This window comes from Vigna radiata, chromosome 3 (assembly GCF_000741045.1).
Source record: "Vigna radiata var. radiata cultivar VC1973A chromosome 3, Vradiata_ver6, whole genome shotgun sequence".
Classification (NCBI taxonomy): Eukaryota; Viridiplantae; Streptophyta; class Magnoliopsida; order Fabales; family Fabaceae; genus Vigna; species Vigna radiata.
This window is the reverse complement of record NC_028353.1, coordinates 9,250,882-9,275,592: the sequence shown is the minus strand read 5'-3', so window position 1 is coordinate 9,275,592 and position 24,711 is coordinate 9,250,882. Positions and strand designations below refer to the sequence as shown.

The 24,711-nt window shown below is 33.8% G+C and overlaps 3 protein-coding genes across 5 annotated transcripts; all 3 read right to left on the bottom strand.

Moving 5' to 3' along the window:
* Positions 1-157: 157 nt before the first annotated feature.
* Positions 158-6,239, bottom strand: LOC106757688 (NADH dehydrogenase [ubiquinone] iron-sulfur protein 1, mitochondrial). Its single transcript, XM_014640435.2, has 5 exons — positions 5,623-6,239; positions 4,538-4,784; positions 3,647-3,941; positions 1,949-2,323; positions 158-1,355 (listed from the first exon to the last, which is right to left on the bottom strand). The coding sequence occupies exons 1-5, from the start codon at positions 6,044-6,046 to the stop codon at positions 456-458; spliced, it is 2,241 nt and encodes a 746-aa protein (XP_014495921.1). The 5' UTR covers positions 6,047-6,239; the 3' UTR covers positions 158-455.
* A 4,397-nt stretch (positions 6,240-10,636) lies between these two features.
* Positions 10,637-13,200, bottom strand: LOC106757403 (signal peptidase complex subunit 3B-like). 2 transcript variants are annotated; one of them, XM_014640068.2, is made up of 7 exons: positions 13,127-13,200; positions 12,808-12,947; positions 12,684-12,731; positions 11,887-11,949; positions 11,304-11,357; positions 10,988-11,074; positions 10,774-10,899 (listed from the first exon to the last, which is right to left on the bottom strand). In XM_014640068.2, exons 2-7 carry the CDS (start codon positions 12,931-12,933, stop codon positions 10,774-10,776), a joined length of 504 nt encoding a protein of 167 aa, XP_014495554.1. In that variant the 5' UTR covers positions 12,934-12,947; positions 13,127-13,200. The 2 variants fall into 2 exon arrangements, with proteins under 2 accessions (XP_022635104.1, XP_014495554.1); XM_022779383.1 differs by lacking the exon at positions 13,127-13,200 and having other exon boundaries at positions 10,637-10,899; positions 12,808-12,933.
* A 1,437-nt stretch (positions 13,201-14,637) lies between these two features.
* Positions 14,638-22,617, bottom strand: LOC106757639 (nicastrin). 2 transcript variants are annotated; one of them, XR_001375525.2, is made up of 17 exons: positions 22,299-22,617; positions 22,093-22,206; positions 21,837-21,951; positions 21,571-21,653; positions 21,390-21,466; positions 20,878-20,955; positions 20,030-20,101; positions 19,867-19,940; positions 18,930-19,062; positions 18,739-18,810; positions 17,678-17,797; positions 17,445-17,516; positions 17,136-17,276; positions 16,274-16,358; positions 15,720-16,161; positions 15,466-15,538; positions 15,019-15,160 (listed from the first exon to the last, which is right to left on the bottom strand). XR_001375525.2 is itself a non-coding variant. In XM_014640359.2 (16 exons), exons 1-16 carry the CDS (start codon positions 22,363-22,365, stop codon positions 14,896-14,898), a joined length of 2,010 nt encoding a protein of 669 aa, XP_014495845.1. In that variant the 5' UTR covers positions 22,366-22,616; the 3' UTR covers positions 14,638-14,895. The 2 variants fall into 2 exon arrangements, 1 of the variants encoding a protein (XP_014495845.1); XM_014640359.2 differs by lacking the exon at positions 15,466-15,538 and having other exon boundaries at positions 14,638-15,160; positions 22,299-22,616.
* Between the last annotated feature and the right edge of the window lie 2,094 nt (positions 22,618-24,711).

The following is a 24,711-nucleotide window of genomic DNA, read 5'->3' as shown; positions in this document are numbered from 1 at the left end:
CGAACTCAGTCATTTTATCCAACTAAATCCCAAATGTAAGCTTCGATTAGGTGATTTGAAAATTTCAACTCAATTTTCAATTCGTCCCTTCTATCTTTCTGCTTACCCCGGTAACCTAGTAGGTCGAATTTAACTTGGGTAACTGTTCACCATTGCATACAGCAAAAGTAAATAAATTGCAATAAAATTTGTATCTGCATTTCCTGACCATGGAAATGGATGAGTCGAGTAAACCTTTCACAATCAGTAGGATAACTCAAATTGTACATGGCAATAGTTCTAAATAGTGGTGCTTTCACACCGCAAATTACAAATGGAACAGATAAATCCTAGTTTTAATTTATTGGATACTACTTCCAACATCTAATAAGTTTTTTGCAAGCAAAGTCTTGCACGGCCAGGATAGATAAAAGTGAATCTTCATTATTGAAACCAAAAAATAAAAAACCCATGTTTCACTTCTTCAACAGCGTAGCACTGCATTGTGCCATTATCTTTGATGCCCTGGTTATGGCGTCAGTCATGTAGAAATTTTCAATTACAGTCCCGAATGGAGTTGTGTCTACCTTCTGAGTGAAGGATGGTCTCAATGAAGATGGCAATGTGGCTGGCTCTCTCTCATCCACGTTCACAAGGTTTGGGGCTACATTCCTGATTCGGGCACGAACAGCCCCAATTGTATCATAGGGCAGACGCACTCCTGCCACCTCAGACAGAGCTCGAATTATTTTCCAATCATCTCTGGAGTCACCAACGGTTGGAACTGCAGGCAAAGTTTGTTGCGTGCATCCTTCTGTATTTTGATAGGTCCCTTCCTTCTCACTGAATGCTGCCGTTGGTAAAATAACATTTGCACGGTAAACACTTTTGTCACCATGGTGACCTTGATAAACAACAAAAGCATCATCTGGGATCTTGTCCAAGTTCACATCATCAGCACCCATCAAGTATACAAATTTTGCAGACTCGAGGCTTTTCTCAGATTGCGGAACTAGTCCAAGGTCAAGTGCAGCAGCCTGGGCAGCATGGAGAAGCAACACATTAAGGCCATTCCAGTCAGGTCTGACAACATTTGCCTTTTGTGCAATGGTTTCAACAGCGGCAAAAATTGCATCCTGGTCCTTCCTCTCAAAAACCCCGGCACCAACAATGATAACAGGGTTTTTGGCATCTGATAGTGTCTTGAAAAATGGGTGGCGACCCTCAGCAATTTCAACAAGTGTTTGAGGGTCAGTACCAAGATGTTTGTGGTCATAGTTGAAATCAGTAGCAGGCCCAATGTACCCAACTTTGGCTTGGTTTGATCTGACAGTCTTGCGTATTCTGGCATTAACCATAGCAGCTTCTACTCGTGGCTGCAAATTTGAGAATGAACACACAAGACAATTAAAGACAACAGAAGCAACAAAAGGTTATGCATGCATAGAAGATCCCAGCTCTATATATAACCAGTAGATGAGCTAAGTCAAAACACACACTTCAAAAAGTTTACAGGGTTGAAACCTACAGCTCCTCCGTGGCATAAAAGGCCCAACCAAAACAATTTATCAAAATCAAATCCAGTGCAGAAACATATTTTCCAAAAATATCAATGACAAGAAAAACTCATTTTCCAAAGCAGAATGTCGTTGTAAGACTTCAGACCAACCTCTCATAGCTGTTGTCAGGTATAAAGAGGATTGAAGGTATCCAAGAGAAGCGACAAAAGAATAGAATAATCTATTATGTGAAAAAAGCCAAAACATGGGATTCCTATATTTGTTGACAAGACAAAAAAATAGGAAAAAAAAACTGTAGAATAATTAAAATTACATCAGTGGATTGTTAAATCAATATGAGATGAAGTACCAAAAGAAAATCTACAATCTATACACAGGAACTATATGATCATCTGTAACGTTAAAATACAGAGATACAATGAAAATAAATTAGAGACAGTGACAAATACCTGGGTACCAACCAAAAGGAACACATCCGCTTTTTCAAGACCAGCAATGCTGGTATTCATAATATAACCCGATCTGAAATCAGCATTAGTATTTACACCAATGCCTTCACCCCACACATCATTTGACCCCATCCTATTTAAGAAATCTTTTAGCGCAATCATGGACTCTGCATCAGAAAGTTTCCCAGCTACTCCAACAATTTCTTCTGGTTTAACTTGGTGGGCAATATCTGCTATCACAGAAAGGGCATCACGCCAGTTAACAGCCTTAAAGCGTCCATCAGGACCACGAATCATGGGGTCATTTAACCTCTGCCTCTTTAAACCATCATAGCAAAAGCGGGTTTTGTCTGAAATCCATTCTTCATTTATATCCTGCAATGGGCAAGTAGTTCAAGCTTCAAAAATAGCAAAACAAAGACCAGAAACCAACCTCTTCTCTCCCTGAGAAGGGTTTTTTTGTTAAAGAAAAAAGAAGACAGCGATTTTCCCATTGGTAATAGACAGTTTTCTAATTGCAGTAAAAATACATTACCATCGTACAACAATTTAGTCAAAGTCAAAGGCACAATTGCACTCAAAACTTAACATCTCCAACAACCCTCTACCAAAATAATAAGACCGGTCAAATATCTCAGTAAAGCAACTACCTATGAATGGTAGTGTAATATCATAGGTTAAAACCTCATTATTTTATTTTGAAAGTGTGGGAGATCCCACATCCATTGGAGATAAGATTAGTTTATGGTATATAAATAGAAGCAAACTTTATCACCTTACAAGCTGATTTTGTGAAAATGAGTTCAGCTTAAACTTGCTTCACAATATGATATTGGAGTCTATCCTAACAAGGTTTGTCAAACCTATTTTGTCACTCGCTATCAAATCACTCACAAATATCTAGCCTTATGCATAAGATGTCCATGCCTCAACATATAGAAGTATGTTAGAGATCTTACATCCACAAGATATAAGATCAATTTCCAGTATATAAGTAGAAACAAAACCTTATCTTACAAATTGGTTTTGTAAAAGTGAGTTAGGCGTAAACTCCCTTCCTAGTAGAAAGTATGGTTATCCATTGACAAATAATCAGAAAACCACTTATTGTTTTATTTGATCTCACAAGATCATGTTAATTTTTTAGAATATCATCGTTAGTATGAAATAGGATGAATTGAGATGATATTTTGTAAGTACACAATTATCTTGAATAAATTCACTATTTCTTTGTTTCAATCTTTTGGAAAGAGCAAGATGTTTCTTTTGTTCTTTTCTCATCAATTTTTTATCTCTAGTAGACCTAGCCAACCTAGTCCTTGTTTAAGGTTTTCTTTTTCTTCTTCAATTTTCAATAGTACAACATTGTACTTATTTCTAGGTTTAATAACTCATTTATTCATTATAGTTTACAAACTTTACCTCTTAGTTTTAATGCTAAAAATTATATAATTCAGTCCATACACATACTGTATTAACATCAGTATATTGTTTTGATGTGCATCAGTTCCTTCAAGTTAATCAGCTTACAAGCAACAATTCTTTTACTAAACAAACTCAAAACAAGGAAAAGTATTTTTCAAGCACCAGCAAACACGGGAAAATGTTTTTTCTTAGAGAAATTAAATAATTTAAAAAACCACAAAGAAGCAGCAACCACAAACATTTTAGCAAAATATTTCCATGAGAAAACCTAACCTCGTTTAAACGAGGAACAATGCGCATCACTTCAGGTCCTCTACTATCAATTCGAATATTGGAGCCAACAGCATCAGTAACATCGATGGTCTCTGTGCCCTTCAACTCCCAATTTCGGGCTTTAAACGCAAACGGTTTTGAAGTTAGAGCTCCAACAGGACAGATATCTATGACATTTCCAGAAAGCTCACTTGTCAAAAGTTTTTCAACATATGTCCCAATCTCTTCTCCACTTCCACGACCTAACATGCCAAGATCCTGAACCCCAGCGACCTCAGTTGCAAATCTAACACACCTGTTGCAATAAAGAAACATTCCACCAGATCCCTTTCAAGCACTCAGACTTTCAAGCAGCCAGACAACATTGTTTTACCAAGGCAATTTAACTGATAGCAAGAAGAGTTTCTAAAATGTCAAAGGTTGGGTTTCAAACATTAAAAACACATGCCAAATGTCAAAAGCAGAAACAAAAACCAAAGATGGCCCTCTGCTGACAGCAAAAAGTAACAAAACAATCACACACTTTCAGCATATGCAAGTTAAAATGACCCATGAACTGTCATTAACTATCATAACGTAATAAACACTATTTCATTTTGAACAGAATTATGCAACATAGAAGGTCCTTAAATTTTACAAGAATACTATTCAAATAAACATTCTACAGATCAAAGTATTTCAAATAAACTATTAAAAAAAAGTCATAAACACGACTTCCAACATATAGTTTTTTTTATTAAAATCGCATTCCCAATAACCAGATGTGCAGGAAAAAATAGAATATTAAAACCTGCATTAATAGTAGCAAGATTTGCAGGGGGAAACAGAATACTAAAATCTGCATTCACAACAATCAGATTTGCAGGGGTAAAAGTATAGTCCAATATTGACCTTGTACATTGAATGCACCGAGTCATCACAGTCTTGACCAGAGGTCCAAGATTTTTATCTACCACAGATCTCTTCACTTCTGTAAACCGCCCGCGATCAGAGCCGAATGCCATAGACTGATCCTGAAGATCACATTCCCCACCTTGATCACAAATTGGGCAATCTAATGGATGATTCATCAATAAAAACTCCATCACCCCCTCTCGAGCCTTCTTTGCCACAGGTGTGTCAGTCTTAATTTTCATTCCTGAAGATGAACATCTTATCTTATTAGACTACATGTTCAACAAGAATCATAGCAGCAACTGGTTAAAAACTTCATTAAAAACAATCCAAGGATGCTTATCTGTTTTTGTGCGTATATGACTGTATATGAATATAAATAAAGTAATATCTGATCAAGAAAACGAAGACACCACAAGCAAAACCGACTGGCAAATTATGATTTTTCCTCCAAATGTCTGACATTTAAAATTTAAAATTTTAAAAATAACATACACTACGGTGCAAATAAGGAAAAAGAGAGAAAAACTAAAGTAATGAAATTGCACAAACTATTCACATAAAAACTGCAAAATGAGCAATAAATTGTCATGTAGAACAAGTTTGTTGAGTTCGCCCAAATATCTTAAAGTCATCTAATCAAATTTCTGTCTGAGTTATCTACAAAATTTTAAAAGGTCGATGGACATAAATTAAACTCTATTACAGAACGCATATATGTCAGCTGGCGACTAAATGATGTATTCAATGTAACTCAATCGAATTTCTCGAGCATCACCATCATCCACAAACTATAACGTTCATAGGACATCAACTGACCAAAGTTGACAACTACTCCAACGACTTAGAAAACTGAATAACATCAAGAAACCTGAAACTCAACAACTAAGTTCGAGAATGCCAATCTAAAATTCTATCCAGCTGAAATCAGACTCAAATAATCAAACTAAAATAAGTCACGATACACATAATCACTTGAATCACCGACAATATCAAAATCTAACGATCTAAATCATCATCATATAGGATAATCACAAAAACAGATACGCAAATCATCACTAACACAAACGGTATGAGCTAACCAGGAAGAGCGGGCATGGCACAAGAAGCGACAGGTTTGGGCGATTTCTCGACCTCGACAAGGCACATGCGACAATTGCCGGCGATGGAGAGTCTGCTGTGGTAGCAGAACCGCGGGATATCGACGCCGGCGACCTCGCAGGCCTGGAGAACGGTCATTCCCTTGGGGATTTTGACGGGGTAACCGTCCACGAAGACCTCGATGGCATCGTCGGGGTTTGCGAAGTGGACGCGCGCGCCGGCGAGCGGACTCCGCGGAGGAAGATCGACGGGTGGTGGCTGCGCCGGCTGCGCGGCAGAGGCCTCGGGATTGCAAAGCTGAGGCTTGGAGACGATGGTTCGGAGGAAAATGGTAGGGTTTTGGGAAGAGAGGAGGAGCCTCGAGGTGGGCCTGAGGGCCTTCGAAGCTAACAAACCAAACCCCATTCTCTCTTTATTACTCTCTGATTCGCTTTCTCTTTCTTTCGATAGATAATGGCTTTGTTTGGAGTGGGAGATGGGGATGCAACACACCAGGGTCGCAGATCGTTGAAGGAATCTTCGGTTTTTGAAGCTGCGATGTGAGTGAGTTTGATGGTGAAGAAGGAACTGGTTTTTCAGATTTGGGTGGGTGGTGGGTAGAGTGGTCCGATACTCGATTTGGGGTTTACCCGACCCGAAACTAATAAATGGTTGAAAATGAATTGCTGACTTCCCATTTCAATTTTGAGAAAATGGAGTTTCTAAGTTTTTTCGAGAAGGCCCATTAACAGCCCACTCAATAAAAGCATGAAACAAAACAAGGGCAATTTTTCTTGCACCCTATGATTTCAAACTGCATCTCTACAAATTTAAAAATTTCAAATTTTACTTATAATTTTAGATTTCATGTTTCAATTCTGAACTGTGTAATTTAGAAACTTTTTAGATTATACAGAACATTAAATATCAATGTTTTTTATTTGTGAAATATATAACTGAAATACAAATTTATATGATAGATTGTATCATATAAAATACAATATAAGTCACATAATTCGAACTAAAAATTTCTATGATAGAATATACAACTTAGAACAGAATTTGTATTCTAGATTATATTTCATATTATACAATCTATAATACATAATAAAAAAATGTATTTTAAATACTTTTTTTTTCTTTCTAATTTGTTTCAAAAATTCAATAAGATTCATAATTTTTATTTTATTCAATTTGGTCTTTTAATTTTTTAAAAACATTCAATATGATCATCACAGTTATGTTGGACTTAACATTGTTATGATATGAGTGAGATGATACATTGTGATAAAATTCTGACATATTTCTGAAATTGTTTATGTAAATGGAGGAGATGACATAGTAAATATGTTCTTTTCAGGGTTGAGACATGTGAAATTTGCCCTAATGCTCTCTCCATCATAGGTTGTGTTTTCTTTGTATGATGGTGAAGTGAGTTATAGTTAAGGTGTCTTTCATCTTCTTCTGACTCATGTTGTGCGTCTTACATTGGTGGTTCTTCTCAATGTTGGGAAGCCGTTTTGCGATTATCCTAAATACAAAGTTAGATTAATGAATTTTTTCGTTTTGTGTAGTAGTTGTTTTTAGTCTTTGCCCTAATTACAATTTTATGTTTTCTTATGGTTATTTTGAAGAACAACATGTAAGTAAAGATGTGATGGGATGCAATTATTTCAAATGATGTATTGAAGATTGTGGTGACCAAAAGAGATTCTATTATTTTGAGACAAAGGAGAAAAACATATAATTTAGAAAAAAAATCTTAAGGTTTTTGAAGAAGTGTCTCTGGTGATGAAAATTCCATGATTTATGTAAAAGAAAGAATGAGTTGTAAGTAGAATGGTATGTAATTTAGACGAATAAGAGTGTTAGATTTTGTATTATCATGATCTCTGTATTTTGTATTATAATGGTATGATTATGAAATTAAATCAATGAAAAGGTTTACTTCTTTATACATCATGATGGTTTTTTCAATTCTTTATTGTAATAGTAATGCATTAAATGTATTAAACTACGATATGTTAAGCACAAAATGTAAACATATAATGTATTAAACCACGAATTTGCTGAAATTGATAAAACCAATAAAAACAAGGAACTAAAACAACCATTGAAAAACTATATATATATATATGGTTTGGAAAATTACATTACATAGGACCCATTGTTCTGGACGTGTAACGACAAAAGAGATACATATCCCATAACAAAAAAAGAGATACACGTCCTTGAGAAAAAAAATTACATCATACATTACAAAAAAAAATGGTACAGCTTCAAAAATTACAATGCAAAAGTTATGGTTTTCACACACGTCCTTTCTTAGTTTGTAATTTGTGTCTTGTGTTAAGTCTGCCACGTGATGGGTTAAGTGGAGGATGAATTGGTTGTGGTGGAAGAAATGGTTGATAAGGCTGCGTGCTTGTTGGTATCCGTGATAAGATTCAATGGTTTGTGGTCGTGCTAACAGGGGATGTTTCATTAAAGTGACTTTTTTAAGGTGTTGGAGCTGGTGTAGTTGAAGTTGATGCTTCAACTACATGAGAAGTAGGTGTTGGAGTTGGTGTAGTTGGAGATTCTTCTGAGTTTTGTAGTTTGATGCATCTTTTTCTGTTATGTCCCAATTGTTTACAACTGTCACATTTTTTTCTGGAGATCACATTTACTTACTCTAAACGGTTTTCTTTATCTCCCATGGTTCAAGTCTTCTTTTTTTCTAGGGTCTTCCAGGTAATGTCATTTTGCTTGGAGGCAATACATAAGGAAAATCAGTTTTATTCCATAGATGTTGACCGTTGAGAGGGTATATGAGTGAGAGGTATGTCTTCTCCATTGAGAAATTTGAAAGGTGCCAATGAGTGACAACAAGGTATCTCAGTTTCCTATAGCTACATTCTTGACAAACTTCTTCCCAATGGTTGGAGTGTGCTTGACCTCAAAGATCTTGTTTGTTGACCATATTTAAATAAAGTTATAATTAAACAGATTGTGAGTAACATAATATAAAATGGTTGGAATGAATATGCAAGTATCTTGGTATCAAATATTTTGAATTTTCAGACTCCCTTTGCAATCTGCTGTAAATTCTAGGGCACATTGAACCTTCATAATTAGTTATCTTCAATCTATTTTTAGCTATTTTTGCATCATGTACAATCGAATGTCTTTCATCATGGTTATAATAATAGCCTTACTCCTTACTGTAAGAATGATAATGTTAAAGGCCTTACTTATATTATTAACGAGTGTATCACACTTAGGTGTTGTACTAAGCCGAGATTTTGATCAAAACCTGCGGAGAAATCAGCTACGAAAATGCAGAAAAAATACCAAAAAGTAACTGTAGAGAAATTAGCTATTAAAATGTTAAAAAAGTAAAACAGAAAGATGCAAATGGAAACATAGTTATGAGTAAATGGAGACATTGTCAGTGTGACACTGTTGTATCAGAAGTGTATGGGAAAAAAATTATGGCAACTGAACTGAAGGAACTTCAATCACGCCTACTCAGGTTGTCTAATGAAAGGGATAAATCTCATGCAATACTGAATGAGGTCCTTTACACTTTAGTTTAACTTGTTTAGAAATTTAATCATAATACCCTTGCTGCACATATTTCTGCATTTTAGAATACATTGAAATGGCTATAAATTTAATCATATAATAACTTGAAATCCCTACTATTATAATAACCAGTCTACTCTACTATACATAATGGCTAAGGAAGGCATGTGAGGTAAAATTGATTAAGAAGTCAGATTGCTAGCATTTTATTCAGTTCATTTCCTTATTACTAGATGCGCCAAGTTCATACAAATATTTGTTGCATTGTTCTAACATATATTTGTTGTATTATTTTTTTATACATTCCTACTAAACTTCTGCATGATTTTGGGTTTAACCCCATGCTAGAAAGCAACACAGAAAGTTGCAGACAAAGTAACAAAAATGGTGCACATAAACTTGCCTTGGAGAATTTGCAGAAGGTGTTTGAAAGCCTCATCGTTGACTTTTTGATATTCAACATCTCTCTCCCATGCCTATGGGTAAGTGCTTGTAGCTTCTTTCCACATCAACTGCTTGAGATTTTTGCCAAGAAATCTCTTTCTAAAGTTTGCATACATATGATGAACACAAAACAAAGTGTCTGTATAGCAGACAACAAACCTTGCAGAATAATCTTCACATTAGTGCATGCCAACCATGTTTAATCCTCCATAATAAATTATACTCATTACCTTTTGCTGGTTTGAGATAAAAGTGCAAGTACCACGGAACTTTGCTGGTTTAAGATCTTCAATCAACAACTCCAAGAACCAAGTCCAAACATCCTTTTTACTGCTTCAACAATAGCCTATGCAATTGGCATCATGTGGTCATTTCCATCCCTTCCAATGGTTGTCAACAATTCACCTCCATATTTACTTTTGAAAAAACATCCATCGAATCAAATTATAGGCCAACACATGAATCTGTCTTTACATACCTTCAAACATATATAGAATCTCATGAATATTCATGTGCCATCATTTTCTTGAACTGTAACCTTTACAATATATCAAGGATTTGATCTAATAATCTCGTATATATAATCATATATTTTTCTAAATTGTTCTTTAAATGAATCATCAACTTGTTCATAGGCCAAATTGAATGATTTTAAAAAACTGAAAGACAAAATTGAACAAAACAAAAACTAGGATCTTATTGAATTTTTGACAAACCAAAATCATTTAACAAAATTTCGACAATTCAGATTATATCTCAATATTACACCTAAAATATAGGTTACCGATTGAATTAGAGCAAAATTAATATTAATTTTGGATGCAAGTAATTTTATAACAATGATTATCAAATGAAATGATGTTTATGTCTGTATGCTTTCGTTTTCAAAAGCAGTAAAGCTTAATATAATTTTCAAATTGCTATGAAAAAACTACCTCAGTAAAGCTATTATTTTCTTCCTCAAGGCAGAGAGTTATCGCTTCTAATTGATTGACAATTAAAGACTAAAATCAAAATTCTGATGTTTAGGTATTCATTCAAACGCTATTGATTTCACTTTCCAAAACACAATCTCCAGTTTCTTTGAACTAACCCACATAGAAAGGTTAGAGTTACAGCTAGAGAATTAACATTACAAGACATCATCTATATTCCTCTGGCAATCTGAAACCTGGCATGACTATTTTATCTGCAAACATTGTGCCAGTCTTAGGCATAACATGCCAATGAATAGTCAGGTTATATTCTTTGCCGCGCAAATTGCTTCCCTGAACATGAAAAAATAAAAATATTAAGGCTTAAAGAAATCTGAAGCAAATCATATGTTAGTCATAAAACATGCTTAGATTTGTGTACCTGGTCAATGAAGCGGTACTTATTTGATGTATGAATCCAAAACTTGGCATGCTCTTTAGAGGGTATGATACCATCCCATAGAGATATCTGTAAAATGGAATTCAAGAACCTAAACAACATTCATGACACAACATATACCCAAGAAGGGAGATAAATAGCACGCAAGCTATCTGAGTGACATGAATAGTATAAACAAAATCTAGCAGCATTATTATGGCCTCTTTCTGTTTTTTTCGTTATAAAAAGGAGCTGGAAAACTTATAATAGAAATAATTATATTTCAAATGCAGATACAAACAAACAAATCAGCTCATACCTGATTCAAGGAATGCTTAGGAGTTTCATACTCGGCAGCAAGAAAAACAAAAACCTGCAACCATACAAAATGAAACAAAACTATGTCAATGGACAGACCTGAAGTTATAGGTTCCAAAATATTTGCAATAATAACTAGTCAGAAATAAGAATCTCATGGGTAGGAAAAATAAAGCAGAACCAAGTTTTCCACAGAAATACAATTTTGTACACAGAAAAAAAAGAATGGGCTAGAAAGATATATATCATGAAATTAAACATGATATAATAATAGGCAAGACAATTTAAACATTAAGATACGCACTATGCTGGGAAGCATAGAAAAGAAAACAAACACTCATTTCGTAAGGATCAAGTTGAAGAAATAATGTTTCACTTTCTCTAAAAACTCTCACTGAGAGGGGTAATCTTTCGAGAATAAATTCAACCAAAACATGGGCAAAGTTGATAATACGACAAGACAAGAAAACATTATCAATTTTCATTCTTGCTCCTCCAACCAAGAACATCCTTCTTAATTTTGAGAGGCAAATGGAGTGAAGACAAAACACTTTAAATAAAAAATCAAAATTAAAGGGAATAACCTGTTTTGTGTTCCATGTAAAAAGGGACTGCAAATCTGCTGATATGTTCAATGTCATGCTGATCTGTAAAAATACAAAGGCTTTCACATGAGATTAAATAACGAATAAAGATGACCTCTGAAAAACAGCTAAAGAGATTACATGCAGGCTGTTTCACTTTGAATTCTACAACAATTCTAAATCCATTATTAATTCCTTATTGAAGCAACTTTAGGTAGCTTTTGTACTGATAAAAAAAAATTAAACTGAGTCATACTACAAACTTGTTTTTACAACAAAACATCCAAACATAAATAACAAAACTTCAATGTCAATTTTAACCGAAATCAAATTTCAAAATCAACTTTGTAACCGCTCATCCAAACACACTACAATATGCTCATTACGACATACGATATCCAGATCATGATATCATAAATGTGCAATTCAAAATATGAGCAGCATCAAACTCATTAGGTAAATGCCTAATCAAACATTTGGTGCCAGATTTGTTCGTCTTAGTCTTTGCACTTGGAGTTTACTCGTTTAGTTCACAAGTATACACTTTCTTAATCCGTTTTAGTCTATAAAATTCGACGCAAAGACTATTTGGCAAAATTTAGGGTATAAGAACTAAAACATTAAGATTGTGCAGGCAGGAGAGAAAATAAGTAATTGAAGATGTTGAAGAGTGAGATTGAGAAGTAATGCAGGCAAAGTAAAGAACATAAATGAGGGAAAACCCTGGCATTAGAACGGGCGAAACCTAGATTCTAAAAAGGGTAGAGATTGATTGTAAAGAAAGATGAATAAGTTACCTCGTCATTGGCGTTGGGCTGCTTCTGAAACCAGTTGATGTTCAAGACCTACATAGAGTGAGTGAGTAAAGGGCATGGGCATGGATCCATAAAGCAGAAATGCATATGGAAAGAGAGAAGAAACCTGGACTTGGGCAGAGGGAGAGGGAGAATTGAAGTTGTCGGAGAGAGAGGCCATGCCGCACATAAGAGCCAGAATGGTGACGGCAAAGGTCAGCAACGCGTTCGCGCGATACCCCAGTGAATGCATTTTTACTTTGCAGCCTGACTCACAGAGAGAGTATATTTAATTGAAATTTAATATCAAGAATAAGCAAGTTTAATTTTAAAATGGAATTTCAATTAATAGAAAATGATTTCTTTAATGATGTATTAATTAGAATAAAATATTTAAAGTTGAATTATATTTGTCATAAAAAATACAATGAAACTTTAAACTCTACCAGGGAAGAGTAGCTGGTTATGGCTTGAACAATTTCGCGAAGTTTATGGGGAAGTTCTTCCTTTAAAATACACAGAAATAAATAGACGACATTGATATTTATGTGTCTGCAAATTTTGTAAGCTAGAAGGGGGAGAGTTTCGAGTTAGTTAATTTGAGGTAAACCTATTGCTGTCTCAGTGCAAGATATCAGTGGAAACACATTTTCAGTATGTGACCTTTTTGGTATGCAGGATGCCTGTACCCATGATTATGTCTTTTAATTGTGTGTTCAAGCTTATTGCTTAGGATTATGGAGTCACGGAATGGGTGTGATGTTGTGCATTCTTCAAGCTATTCAGTAATGTTATAAGGATGTTTAGTTTAACAACTGGTAAGGAGCCTAGTGATAACAACTGGTTTTCCATTATCCAAAGAGTAATAAAACACAAATACAAAATATACATTTTCTTTTGAAATCAGTCCCCATTTGCCGTGAGGATTTAATCTGTTTGCCTCCAAAAGTTGCTATTAGTTTGGAAAACATAGGTCCTTCCGTGATTCACACCAAGGTAGCCTATAACATTACTTTGATTAATTCATTAACCTTGAGGCACTGTTTCTTAGATGCCGATCAATAAAATATCGTTCAGCAGATGCTCAAGTTGCTCGCGTGCAGATTTTGGTAATAACAACACAATATCAAGACTCATCTGGACCATCTTACAAATCCCGGTGATTGTGCTATGGTATTTATGAAGAAAAGGGCCAAAAGAAACGTTGGAAACCTTAGTGGAAGCTTTAACAAATTGGTAGATTTGATTTTAATTGCATGATTGTATGAAATGTTAGAAGTTCCCAAGTTTTGATAACTGAGTATTTGTGATATTTTTTTCTTCTAAAGATCAAACATAGCTAAGCAGTATATTTGGACAACCAGGTCCAATACAAGTGAATGCTTCATCTTCAACTTTGATAAAAACAAATCCCTAGTTTCAAATTCTATAATCACATGAAAACATTTTCATGACAATAGGGAAAACATTTATTCCAGATGTTTCATACGTGCAAAACTTACGGTCTGAAAAAATCAGACCTATTCTTCATCAAATAATCAAAATATTGTATCCCATTTAACATCAATTGGCAATAGGATAGTCCATGGTATGCTTGCCGTGTACCTCAAGCACGGCTTCAGTCGAAACACCAACTTGCCTACTCATTAGTTCAAATAAATCATTTTGGTTGATGCTATTCCGTTTCTAGTGCAAGGGAGGTATAGATGCAAAGCTATCAAGTTGATCTTATTCAACACGTTAAGAAAATAAATCTTAATTCAATTAAAAAAAGAAAAGAATAAAAGAAACCCCAATTTTGATTATCAACAACAGATTGTTTTGTCACTATCCCTCGATTAAACACTTTAAACTCTTCTATAACTTTAAATGCCCACAAATAATTTAGAACCATATATCAATGATAATGAAAGTGAACATTATTAACCAAATAAAAATTGTAGTCACTGACTAGGCATTTACAGCACCAGTTAATTTTGACTATTTTCATTATATTTCCTTACTTACCTACAGTTGACAAAAATAATCGTGTTATAGAGAAATTTCTGAAATAGAATTCATGAGCACAAGAATGCGGCCACAAATAATGCACATCCTTGAAAATTCTTCAAAAACGGATCATTTGTCCATCAAAGGACCCGTCCCCCCAATTCCCTATATAATACCTTTACCCTAGTTTCACAAAATGTACTAGTCAGACCACGGAGGTAAAATGTCAGTCCCTCTTCATTGCTTTGGAAAACAAGGTTCTAGCAGTTGCTATTGCAAGGTATGAGATGATTGTCAAAGTGATGCCCCCAAACAGAACAAGGCGGTCATAAGCAGCATTTTGGACTGTGTAGACTCGCATACCTATTGAATTCCAGTTGCTCTCAGTCCAGACAGGATCCACAACACCCATTTTTTCAGAGGAATTAGGAGGCAAAACATTCCACACTCCTGATTCAAATTTTAGCCGTGTTGAATATGCTGGAACATACCTGTAAATTATTAAACATCACATCCATTTACCCTTTTATTCATGTGTCAAGCCAATAAGAGGGCACATTACATGGACAGTGAAACCACTCATAAATTAACTGCACTCTACCCAATAAAGTTCACCATATAAGCATACTTACATGGTGCCAATTGTGATGTAAAGTTTACACATAGTAAAACTAGAACATGATGAAACAAGTGAATGACACCATCCATTTGGAGTGTGCAAAATGACTAGACAAATCTATACTAATACCTAGCGTGGTTATTATGCCTGTGAATGTGTGTGAACATGTTAGAGTACCTATGTTGAAGGTGTCAAAAGCAAGGCAGCTTCGCAAAATGAATTACACACATTAGTTGCTTAGGCTCTCAATCTGTATCATCCAGAAATAATCAATAAGGAACAAAAACAAAAGTTCTAGTTTTAGAGGAGTTTCTGAGCTAAAACATCCAAATAACTTATACTTTATCTTTAAAACTTATTATAAGCTTTAACTTTTGAAGTAGCTTAAGTCATAAAATATTGAACTAAAGATAGCCTGAGAGGGGAGATACCTTGTTGTAGAGAGAACACAAACTCCCTTTCCATCGGTCTCTGCTTTGATGCACACTTCATCTCTATCATTGCAACCGTGTTGACAACCTGAGCTGTTAGTCTCCCTAGGGATAGAAGTCCTATCAGCCAGAAAATTCCAAATGAACCTGGGAACATCATTGATGTATCCTGTATATGGTGTAGATGAAGGTTCATCCAAGATAACGCCAACATAATGGCTTGGACAGGTTGACATGGGAGAAATATATTTCTTCACCAGTTCACAAGAAAGACCAGGATCACAGTCCAACAAGCAACCCATAAGTTGTTCAACAAGTGAGACATTAACATTTATAGTAGACAAAGTTGAATCATGAACATCTTCATTTTTACTCGCGAGTATGTAAAGTGTACGGGCAACAAGAGAAGCAGCAGCAACAACAGCTGATGAATTCACATTTGCTGCATATTCATACAAAAATAAGAATGTATGTGACATAAGTGGCAACCATCAAAATGTAGGACAAGTTGAGCAAGTAGAAGAAAATAATGTCAAGAGCATTGACTAGCTCACATAAATCATCTAGGTGACTATGGTAGAACTTGTTGACAAAGACAGAGTCAAAATCTTCAAGAACGACACCAGAGATTGCAGGATTCTGATCAAAAGAGGAGGGAAAATAAACAAAGAAAATGATCAATGACCAATAGAGATTTTTTGAATTATATGCCAATATACAAAAATGAAGTTATTCAACACGAAAGCAGACAAATTATGCCAATGTTAAATGTGAGACTTATTCATTAAAAATAAAAAAAATGAATTATGTTTATACGAATATGGCACATTGGGTCAACTACATCTACCACGTAACTTATTGAAGTAGCAAGTTTTTATAAGCTTTTTTATTAGAGCATGCTATTGCAATTTGTCCACTGTACCAACCCACTGTTTGAGCATGGGGTCAACACTTATCCATGCTACTAAAGATGTCATGTTCACGTGTCTAATATTATATACATTGTTGTACTGAGTATCTGTATCCCATATAAGGACAGTTCGTGAGCTTTATATCAAATTAATTTCAAGAAAATGTGCAGGTATCTTGGTATATGAATGTTATGTATAGAAACAAGCTGACTTGATGAAACTTAATGATCTCTAATGTAAGAAAGCATAAATAAGAATCACGAGAAGACGCCTTAGAACTTCTAAAATACTACGTTTTTTTAATAACTTCAATCAACTGACCAAGTCCTTAGCTTACGAGGAATTTGCCAACGTACTTTACAAAGTCTGAACTTTTAAAACATTCATTTTTATGAAACCACCACCAGTTACAAAGGATTAATATTCTGCAGATATTGCTGTACTTTTCATAATATCATTATTTAGGGGAGGGGGCAGGAAAAAAAGTGTACTATCTATCCCGTACCTTTTCCAAAAAGGACATTAAAGATGATGGAGGTATCCCAGGATTTGAAGAACTTGCAGATGCTATCTTTATGTTTTCAGATAACAGTGACTCCTGTGCACGTTTCAAGGCAGTCATTGTCTGATTTGTGGCAGAAGAATCCTGCATTGACGAAGTGTTAGTCACAAGCAGATTTGGCATATTTCTGTAATGCTGGCAGTGTATACACAGAAACTATGTAACAATGCAAAATATCCAACTAATATTGCAAAATTTTCTCTAATAACCACGAATGTGCACATAGTTGAAAGATCCATCAAGATCACTCACCCCTTCTGTATGAGCAAAAAAGTTGTTCACACCTCCACTGAGACCCTTTCCAACAGAACCAATTTCAATGACCTGTGAAATAACAGCCAGGAAAGACTGAGGTTATAAGCAGAAAAAAAAAATTCAAGTAGCAGTAGTATATATAAACAGTCTAGCCTACAGATTTAAATGTGGCTCGGTATATTCCCCCAATACTTTCCAGCAGTCATATTTACAAGGAAGAATAGAAGTACCTTTTCAATTAATCCATGATTAAGGCCATGAACAGCATCTGAGTGCAAGTCAAGTTCTACCAAAAATCTCCTACTTCCAAGATAACCCCATGCCTCTCCAGTGAAAACTGCAAAAACAAGCTGCATTGAGTTCAAGAAATCATCAGCAATAAAGTTTAGACAAGTGGACATATGTCAGTACATTACTTGGTTTTAGAGCATTAACAGATTTTAAAAAGCAACCCTGGAAGTTGACAATACGAAGCATAATGAATGTATGCATTATAAAACCTCATACAATTATTCCTATATATACCCACACCTGAGATGATAGCCACCGCAAGTTTCCTGCCACTGGTGAACTAGTGCACTTCTAAAAACAAATTAAATCCAATCTCATAACAATGGGAAGGATAGTGGATAATTATCTCATATAACCCAAGAAGATAACCAGTAAGATAATGGTACCTAGGATAATTTGCACACAAAGATCTTGCGGTGTGTTTGATGAGGGATTTTTAAATTTCAGAGATTTTGAAATGCTTGAAATTGAATTACCTTGGTTTAAATTCCTACATTTTTTAAATGAATTGTTTAAATCAGTTCAAATTTCTTAAATTTCAAATTTTAAGTTTGGAAAGGATAATTGAACTTCTACTAAATATAAATCAAAATTTTAATATCAAACATCAGTGAATTTTAAATATTAATGTAAGAGAATAATATAAAAGTGAGAGAAGAGAGAAAATAAAAAATTTCAAATTCTTATCTTTTAGGTTGAATTTCAAAAGTTTACAAGTTTAAGTGATCAAAATCATAAAATTCTAAAATTTCAATTTCTTTTAAAATACCATATACATTTTGTTAACAAAGCATATTGAATTATCTACAAAATTAACTATTCTATAAAATTTTCCATACGAACACTAGATTAAGGTAAAAGAAAATCCAAAGAGACGCGAGGAAACTTAGATAAACTGATATCTAAATGATAAGGAACAAATTGAGGCTAGATTTACACGACCAAAAAACTGAAAAAAAAAAAAAAAAGAGTTATAATCCCTGGAATATCTCAAACACACCTGTTTACTAAGGTCACCAAGACCATCCAAATGAGAGAGTGCATCAACAGCCGCTAGTAATGCAATTAAACCCTGTTCGCAGCCAATACATTAGGCTATAATTTGATTTAAGGACAAGCAAATATCATAAAGAAACACAAAAACGTGGCCAGAAGAAATGGAGAGAATTTAATAGATGCACTTTCACTCACAGAAATAGGGGAGTCTGCCCCAAGGCTTTTGTCCCGAAAAAATGAAGCAGAATCCATGGATGCCACTGTCATTAAAATGGGCTTAGACTGCTGTAAGGAGGAAGTGTTGATCGGAGGAAGAGATGACCAGACACTGCCTTCCATATGAAACATACACAAAATTAAAATCAAATGTAACAATGAAATATAATTTTATAAAGGATTAAATATGTTTGTAGTCTCTAAACTTGGATGTGAAATTGAAATTCCTTCTTGTTTCAAATTTTGATACAATTTAGTCTCCAAACTTTAAAAATGAATAGATATAGTCCTTTTAACCTAATGACATTAATTTTTTTTGTAGTTAAACGGTATTTCAGGCCAGTTCTAAAACTAGCCTAAAACATTGTTTGACATGTCAAAAATTTTTAATGTAGTTGGATTAGGAGGACTATATCTGTTTATTTTTAAAGGTTGGGGACCAAACTATACCAAAGTTTGGGACATGAATGAATTCAAATTTTGCTTCAAAGTTTAAGGACTAAAATCATATTAAACCCTATTATAAACAAAAATGAGAAGGTAAGGATGTTAAAATATTCTACAAAATAGATCTAGGACAGAACATTTCCACTGTGGGGAACCATGTGATGCTAAATCTTTTTTCTTTTTGAAGATAGTATGAATCTGTCCAATCTAATAATGAACACCATATTCACATAGGAAATTCACTCATTCTTTATCCAGTACAGTACATAAACAAACCCTCCTTACATCAATATAAACTCAAAGCTGATCATATTCTATATATGGCAATATTCTATACAGATAAAAGGATTGTTTATGAGACTACAAGAGAGATTTTCAGGGAAAAATATGAAAATTTGGTGTCTTGACAAACATGATGACCACGTATCTAGTTTAGTATCATTTATAAAGTAGAGCCAAGAAACTTCACCTGTATCCACCTAAAGGAAGACAAGTTTCTTCTTTTAAACAAGACTCTGAATCAAGTGTCCCAGATTTCACTGTCTAATTGAAGATAACAAAAAAGGTAAATAATGAAACGTTTTTCTTCATAAGTCAGATAAAACAATTTTTTACAAGAATCTGAATAATACCTGCATCACCAGATCAAACTCAGCCACATTAGAAGTATAAGCTTTCTTTTTGTCCTCATTCTTTGTTACAAACTGTAGAAACAGTAAAGAGAATCAATCTGCTTTATTTTTATATACAGAATAATAAAATTCATTAGGTCACAAGAAAATGAATGCCAATGGAATTAACAATATCACAAATATTTTTTGAAGATTTGTGTAGGTTACTCTCTCACTGAATATATATACATATGTGTGTGTGTGTATCAAGTAACATAAAAATAAAGCAACCAAATTATTTCCTAGGTGCAGTTGGCTGTATGGATTAAGGTAACTCTCAAATTAACACTCGTACAAGTTTATGATCCTAGGTACAGAAAACAAGTTAACTCATCAATCTTTTTTTTGGATAAACTTGCATGAACTCTCAAATCAAAAAGAAAGTCACCAAGTTTGAAACCAAATATAATTCTTGCCCCCATAATGATTGTTTTATTTTCAAAGGCTCTGAAGTTGACTCCTATTTTAAATGTATCCACTTTAGGATTTCTTTTTCATTAATTTACACATGACATATTATCATACTGTAGGTCGTTTACCACTTTGCTATATTATGGATTTGAAATGTTGAATTATTGTTGTGTTAAAAGCATTACAGTTATGCATATATGTCATTAAGAATTTTTAATAAGCTGTAATCTTTTCCGGTTTCATAAGTTGAGTCTATGGAATCTAAACAAGCTTGTGCAGACTCTAGAGTTTGACAACCTGGATATGGATCAATTAACTGACTCACTACACTCTCAAAGTACATTGAATCATCACCAATACTTTTGCAAGTATAAGAACACGAGAGTACCAAGCAATACCTCTTGAAGAGTCTTTGACCCACTTTCTGTGAGTAAAAACACTGGAAAATTGTAGGATTTCCACATAACACCAGAACCCTGCACAAGTTGACCCAAAAACAAAAACATAAAGAAATTAATCATTCTGAAAAAATGAATGTGTTGTCTCAAAACTGTAATAGCATTAGGATTAGCCAATATCCCACAAATAGTAGGTAAAATTCCCACCAACCAGATCTTTTAAATTCATCTAATATCACTATACGCTTCAGAATATAATCCAAGACATGTTTGGTCTATTTATTCACTTACTAAATAATAGCTCTATGATACTTAGTCATAACAGCGTTCATCCTTTAAAATTAAAAACTCATAAAACATAATTTGATTACAACCTTTACAAAATGATCAGATCAAAGTTGGAAAATGATTATTGGTAACAAGCAAGGATAAAAAAAGGACAACTAATTGATGATGTCATGAGCTATAAATATGCCAATAAACCTGATGAAAAAGGGCAGCTCATATCTTACAATTGGATTCCATTCATAGCCGGTATTATGGTAAGGTGCAAATTGACCTTGTGGAAACTTTTGATCCGGAGAAAATCCTAAACATGACAAAAAAAAAAAAATTATCACTAACAGCTCTACACAGGAGGATCACTCCAGCCTTAGTTTGAAAACAAACGACAAGCAAATCAATGATTTCTACCGTTTATCTTATTCTGCAAATCAGTACTTGGTTCCACAAGTACACCACTGACTTTACTAGCAAATCTAGAGTCATCTGATATTCTGAAAGGGAAAATAGGTATTAAAAAAACCTGAATGTAGAGAAATAACAACCAGCATCACTTAAAAATAACTAAGCAAGGATAGCACTTATTCCCGAAGTTACAAAGATTCCACAACTATCAGTTAAACTAAAATGCAAGAAAGTTTAGCACCTCCTAAAACAGTAAGGTTGAATTATGATACCTAGTAAAGAGAGTTGGAAAGTCCTCCACTGACACCAGTACAGCAGACGGCTCAGCTATTTTGTCAACATTTCCGAACCGTACAATAGGAGCCACAACCTTATCTCGTCCAGGATCTAACAATTCGGAAACAACAAAGCAAGGAAAATTCATCGGCTCAGAAAACATAGTCATCCTTTATATTTTAGTCTTATTTAATCCCTAAATCACAGCTAATAAAAAAAAACGAACTACAGAGAACGCGAGAGCGAACTTACTAGAACAACCGATGTTTCCAGATAGATTCAACAGGCGCACGCAAGGATATCCTTCTATGGAAGCATACATAGTGTGCTGAAGATCGGGAACTGATTCCATGGAGCTCGATTGTCCTGCGGAAACAAAACGCGATCAGCGAGAAATGACAGTTGAAACGATGCTTGGCCACGAAACCACGAATTGAAGAGTGAGGTCAACAAGGTACCAGAGGAGCGGAAGGGAAGTTGGAAGGTGAAGAGGAGGAGGAAGAGAGAGAGAACTATTAACGCCATGGATGAATAAACCCTAGTGAGAATTGTGCATGAGCTGATGCATTAACGGGTGCAGAGAGTGTGGATTTTCTTCTATGCAGTCTTCGTCCTTCCTCTGATTTGAAATTAGTTAGATTCTCAGAATTCAGAGAGATCAACAGCAATTAAGCAAGTTTAGATTCTGCTTCCAAACTACAACTGCTTTGTGTTAGGTGCTTGGGTCTGCTTCTTCATCAAAATCTAATCCAAAATTATAAATTTATTTCGTGATTTTTATTCTAACTGGTCACACCCATTATTTATAGTTTATAATTTATACAATAATTTAATCTGAAGGAATATTTATTTTTGAGCTGTCTCTTATTACAAATCGCCTTGTTTTAAAAACATATATAATATTAATTTTATAATAATCAATGGTAAATAGACATACAAAATAATATTCATTATTAGAGATACACAATGTTTATTAGAAGCTCATTGCAAATTTAGTTACCCTTACTAATAATATAAATCTTATTATATTCCTTATAGGCTTGTAATATTTTTTTTTATAACATTATCATTCATATTTCATGAATATTTTCAAATTTTTGTACATTTTTTTTAAAGTCCAATATTCTCAAACTCAACCATTATGCACCACATGCTGTCAAACCGATTCTATAGTAAAGAAAATGCAGATAGTTACGCGAGTTTAAGTTTACTTTTTTTTTTTTTTTTTTGTTATTTTCTTTTACATTGGATAACTTATAAATTTTTTAATTAACTTTCATTATGCTGGAAGATCTCTTATTTGTTCTTCTTTTGAATGGTTGCACTAAATTATAAAAGTTAAAATTAGTTTATTTTACCTAATGTAATCTGATTTGAAGTTTGGCTAGTCCTAAAAATCTTGGTCCATCAAGGACTAGATTGGTTGTGAACTCATTTATGTACTTTTATTATATTTTTTTACAAATAATAAAATTAATTATGAGTCTTAAAATAAATAAACATGTTAATAAAACCTAATGATGATGATGATTTGATAGGATATTATGACATTTTCGGTTTACCCGATCATCTAAACCCACCCCTTCTGGTTTACTAGCTCAATAGGTCACAACACAAGCAAATAAGATGATTGATCCACCAACTTTTTTTTTTTTTATTTCTTAAAATTAACATTAAATAAAAATAAAAAACTATAATTTAAAATATTACAATTTTATTGCGTTTTATTGTTGACCTGTTCTGTCAGACCAAATCTTTTCATAAGGTTGTCACACTGAAATTATATTATATATGTTAGTAATGTCTTTTTGTCTAATTAATACTAATATTAAACTATAATGATTTTTTTGTGTGAATCATATCTGGGGAATATTTTTGTTAGATTAAATAAATATTTGTATATATAAAACTATATGAAAATTATAGCTAAAATAGATCATATTTACTTACACATAAGTTACTTTATTTAATTACACATCAACATTTAGTTAAATTTGGTATACGTATTTTTAGGATATGTATCAACCTCTTCACCCTCTTCACGTACTTTGTAAGTTTATAATAATAACAATGTAAGACCTTTTTATGATGTTTTATGCACAGATGGATCCTTATTAAATTCATTTCCCTTATGTATAATTCCATTATTCTCATATACATCTCATAATTTATGAAGATCTGACCCTTTGTCAAAGGGATAGAATAAATAATAGTTATTAATGATAGTTAATGAGATTAAGGTTTTTTCTATAATAGAGATATCAGAGATATAAACTACAACTGTGGTATCTAAATTATACTGCCTTGTAAAAGGAATATCACATTGAATTTAAGATCATTTGTTTTTTTTCAATTATTAATTACATTACTACAGTATTAACTGAGAATATGTTTTCTCAATGCATTTCGATTCTAGCCATTGCATTGCACACTTGCATTGCTTATTATTCAGTTATATTATCTTAGTAAGAAATATATTCTGTATCCTCCATTGATGGAAAGACACTTAAACCTAACATCTCCTATTTNGTAAACATATATTTGGTATTGAATGGTTCATGTCAATGCTGCGAAAAAAACAGTGGCTCAATAGAAAATAAAATTTGTTATCACTACTACAAAGTTATCTATATAAAGAAGAGAATGCTTGAACAAGATAACCACAACAACAAGGTTNCCAAATTTCATATCGTTCTAGTTATCTTTTCATCAGCAGCATGACTAGAAAGAAGGTGAAGTTGGCATTCATAGTGAATGACTCAGCTAGGAAGGCAACATTCAAGAAGAGGAAGAAGGGTCTGATGAAGAAGGTCAGTGAACTTAGCACCCTCTGTGGAATTGATGCATGTGCTATAGTTTATAGTCCTTATG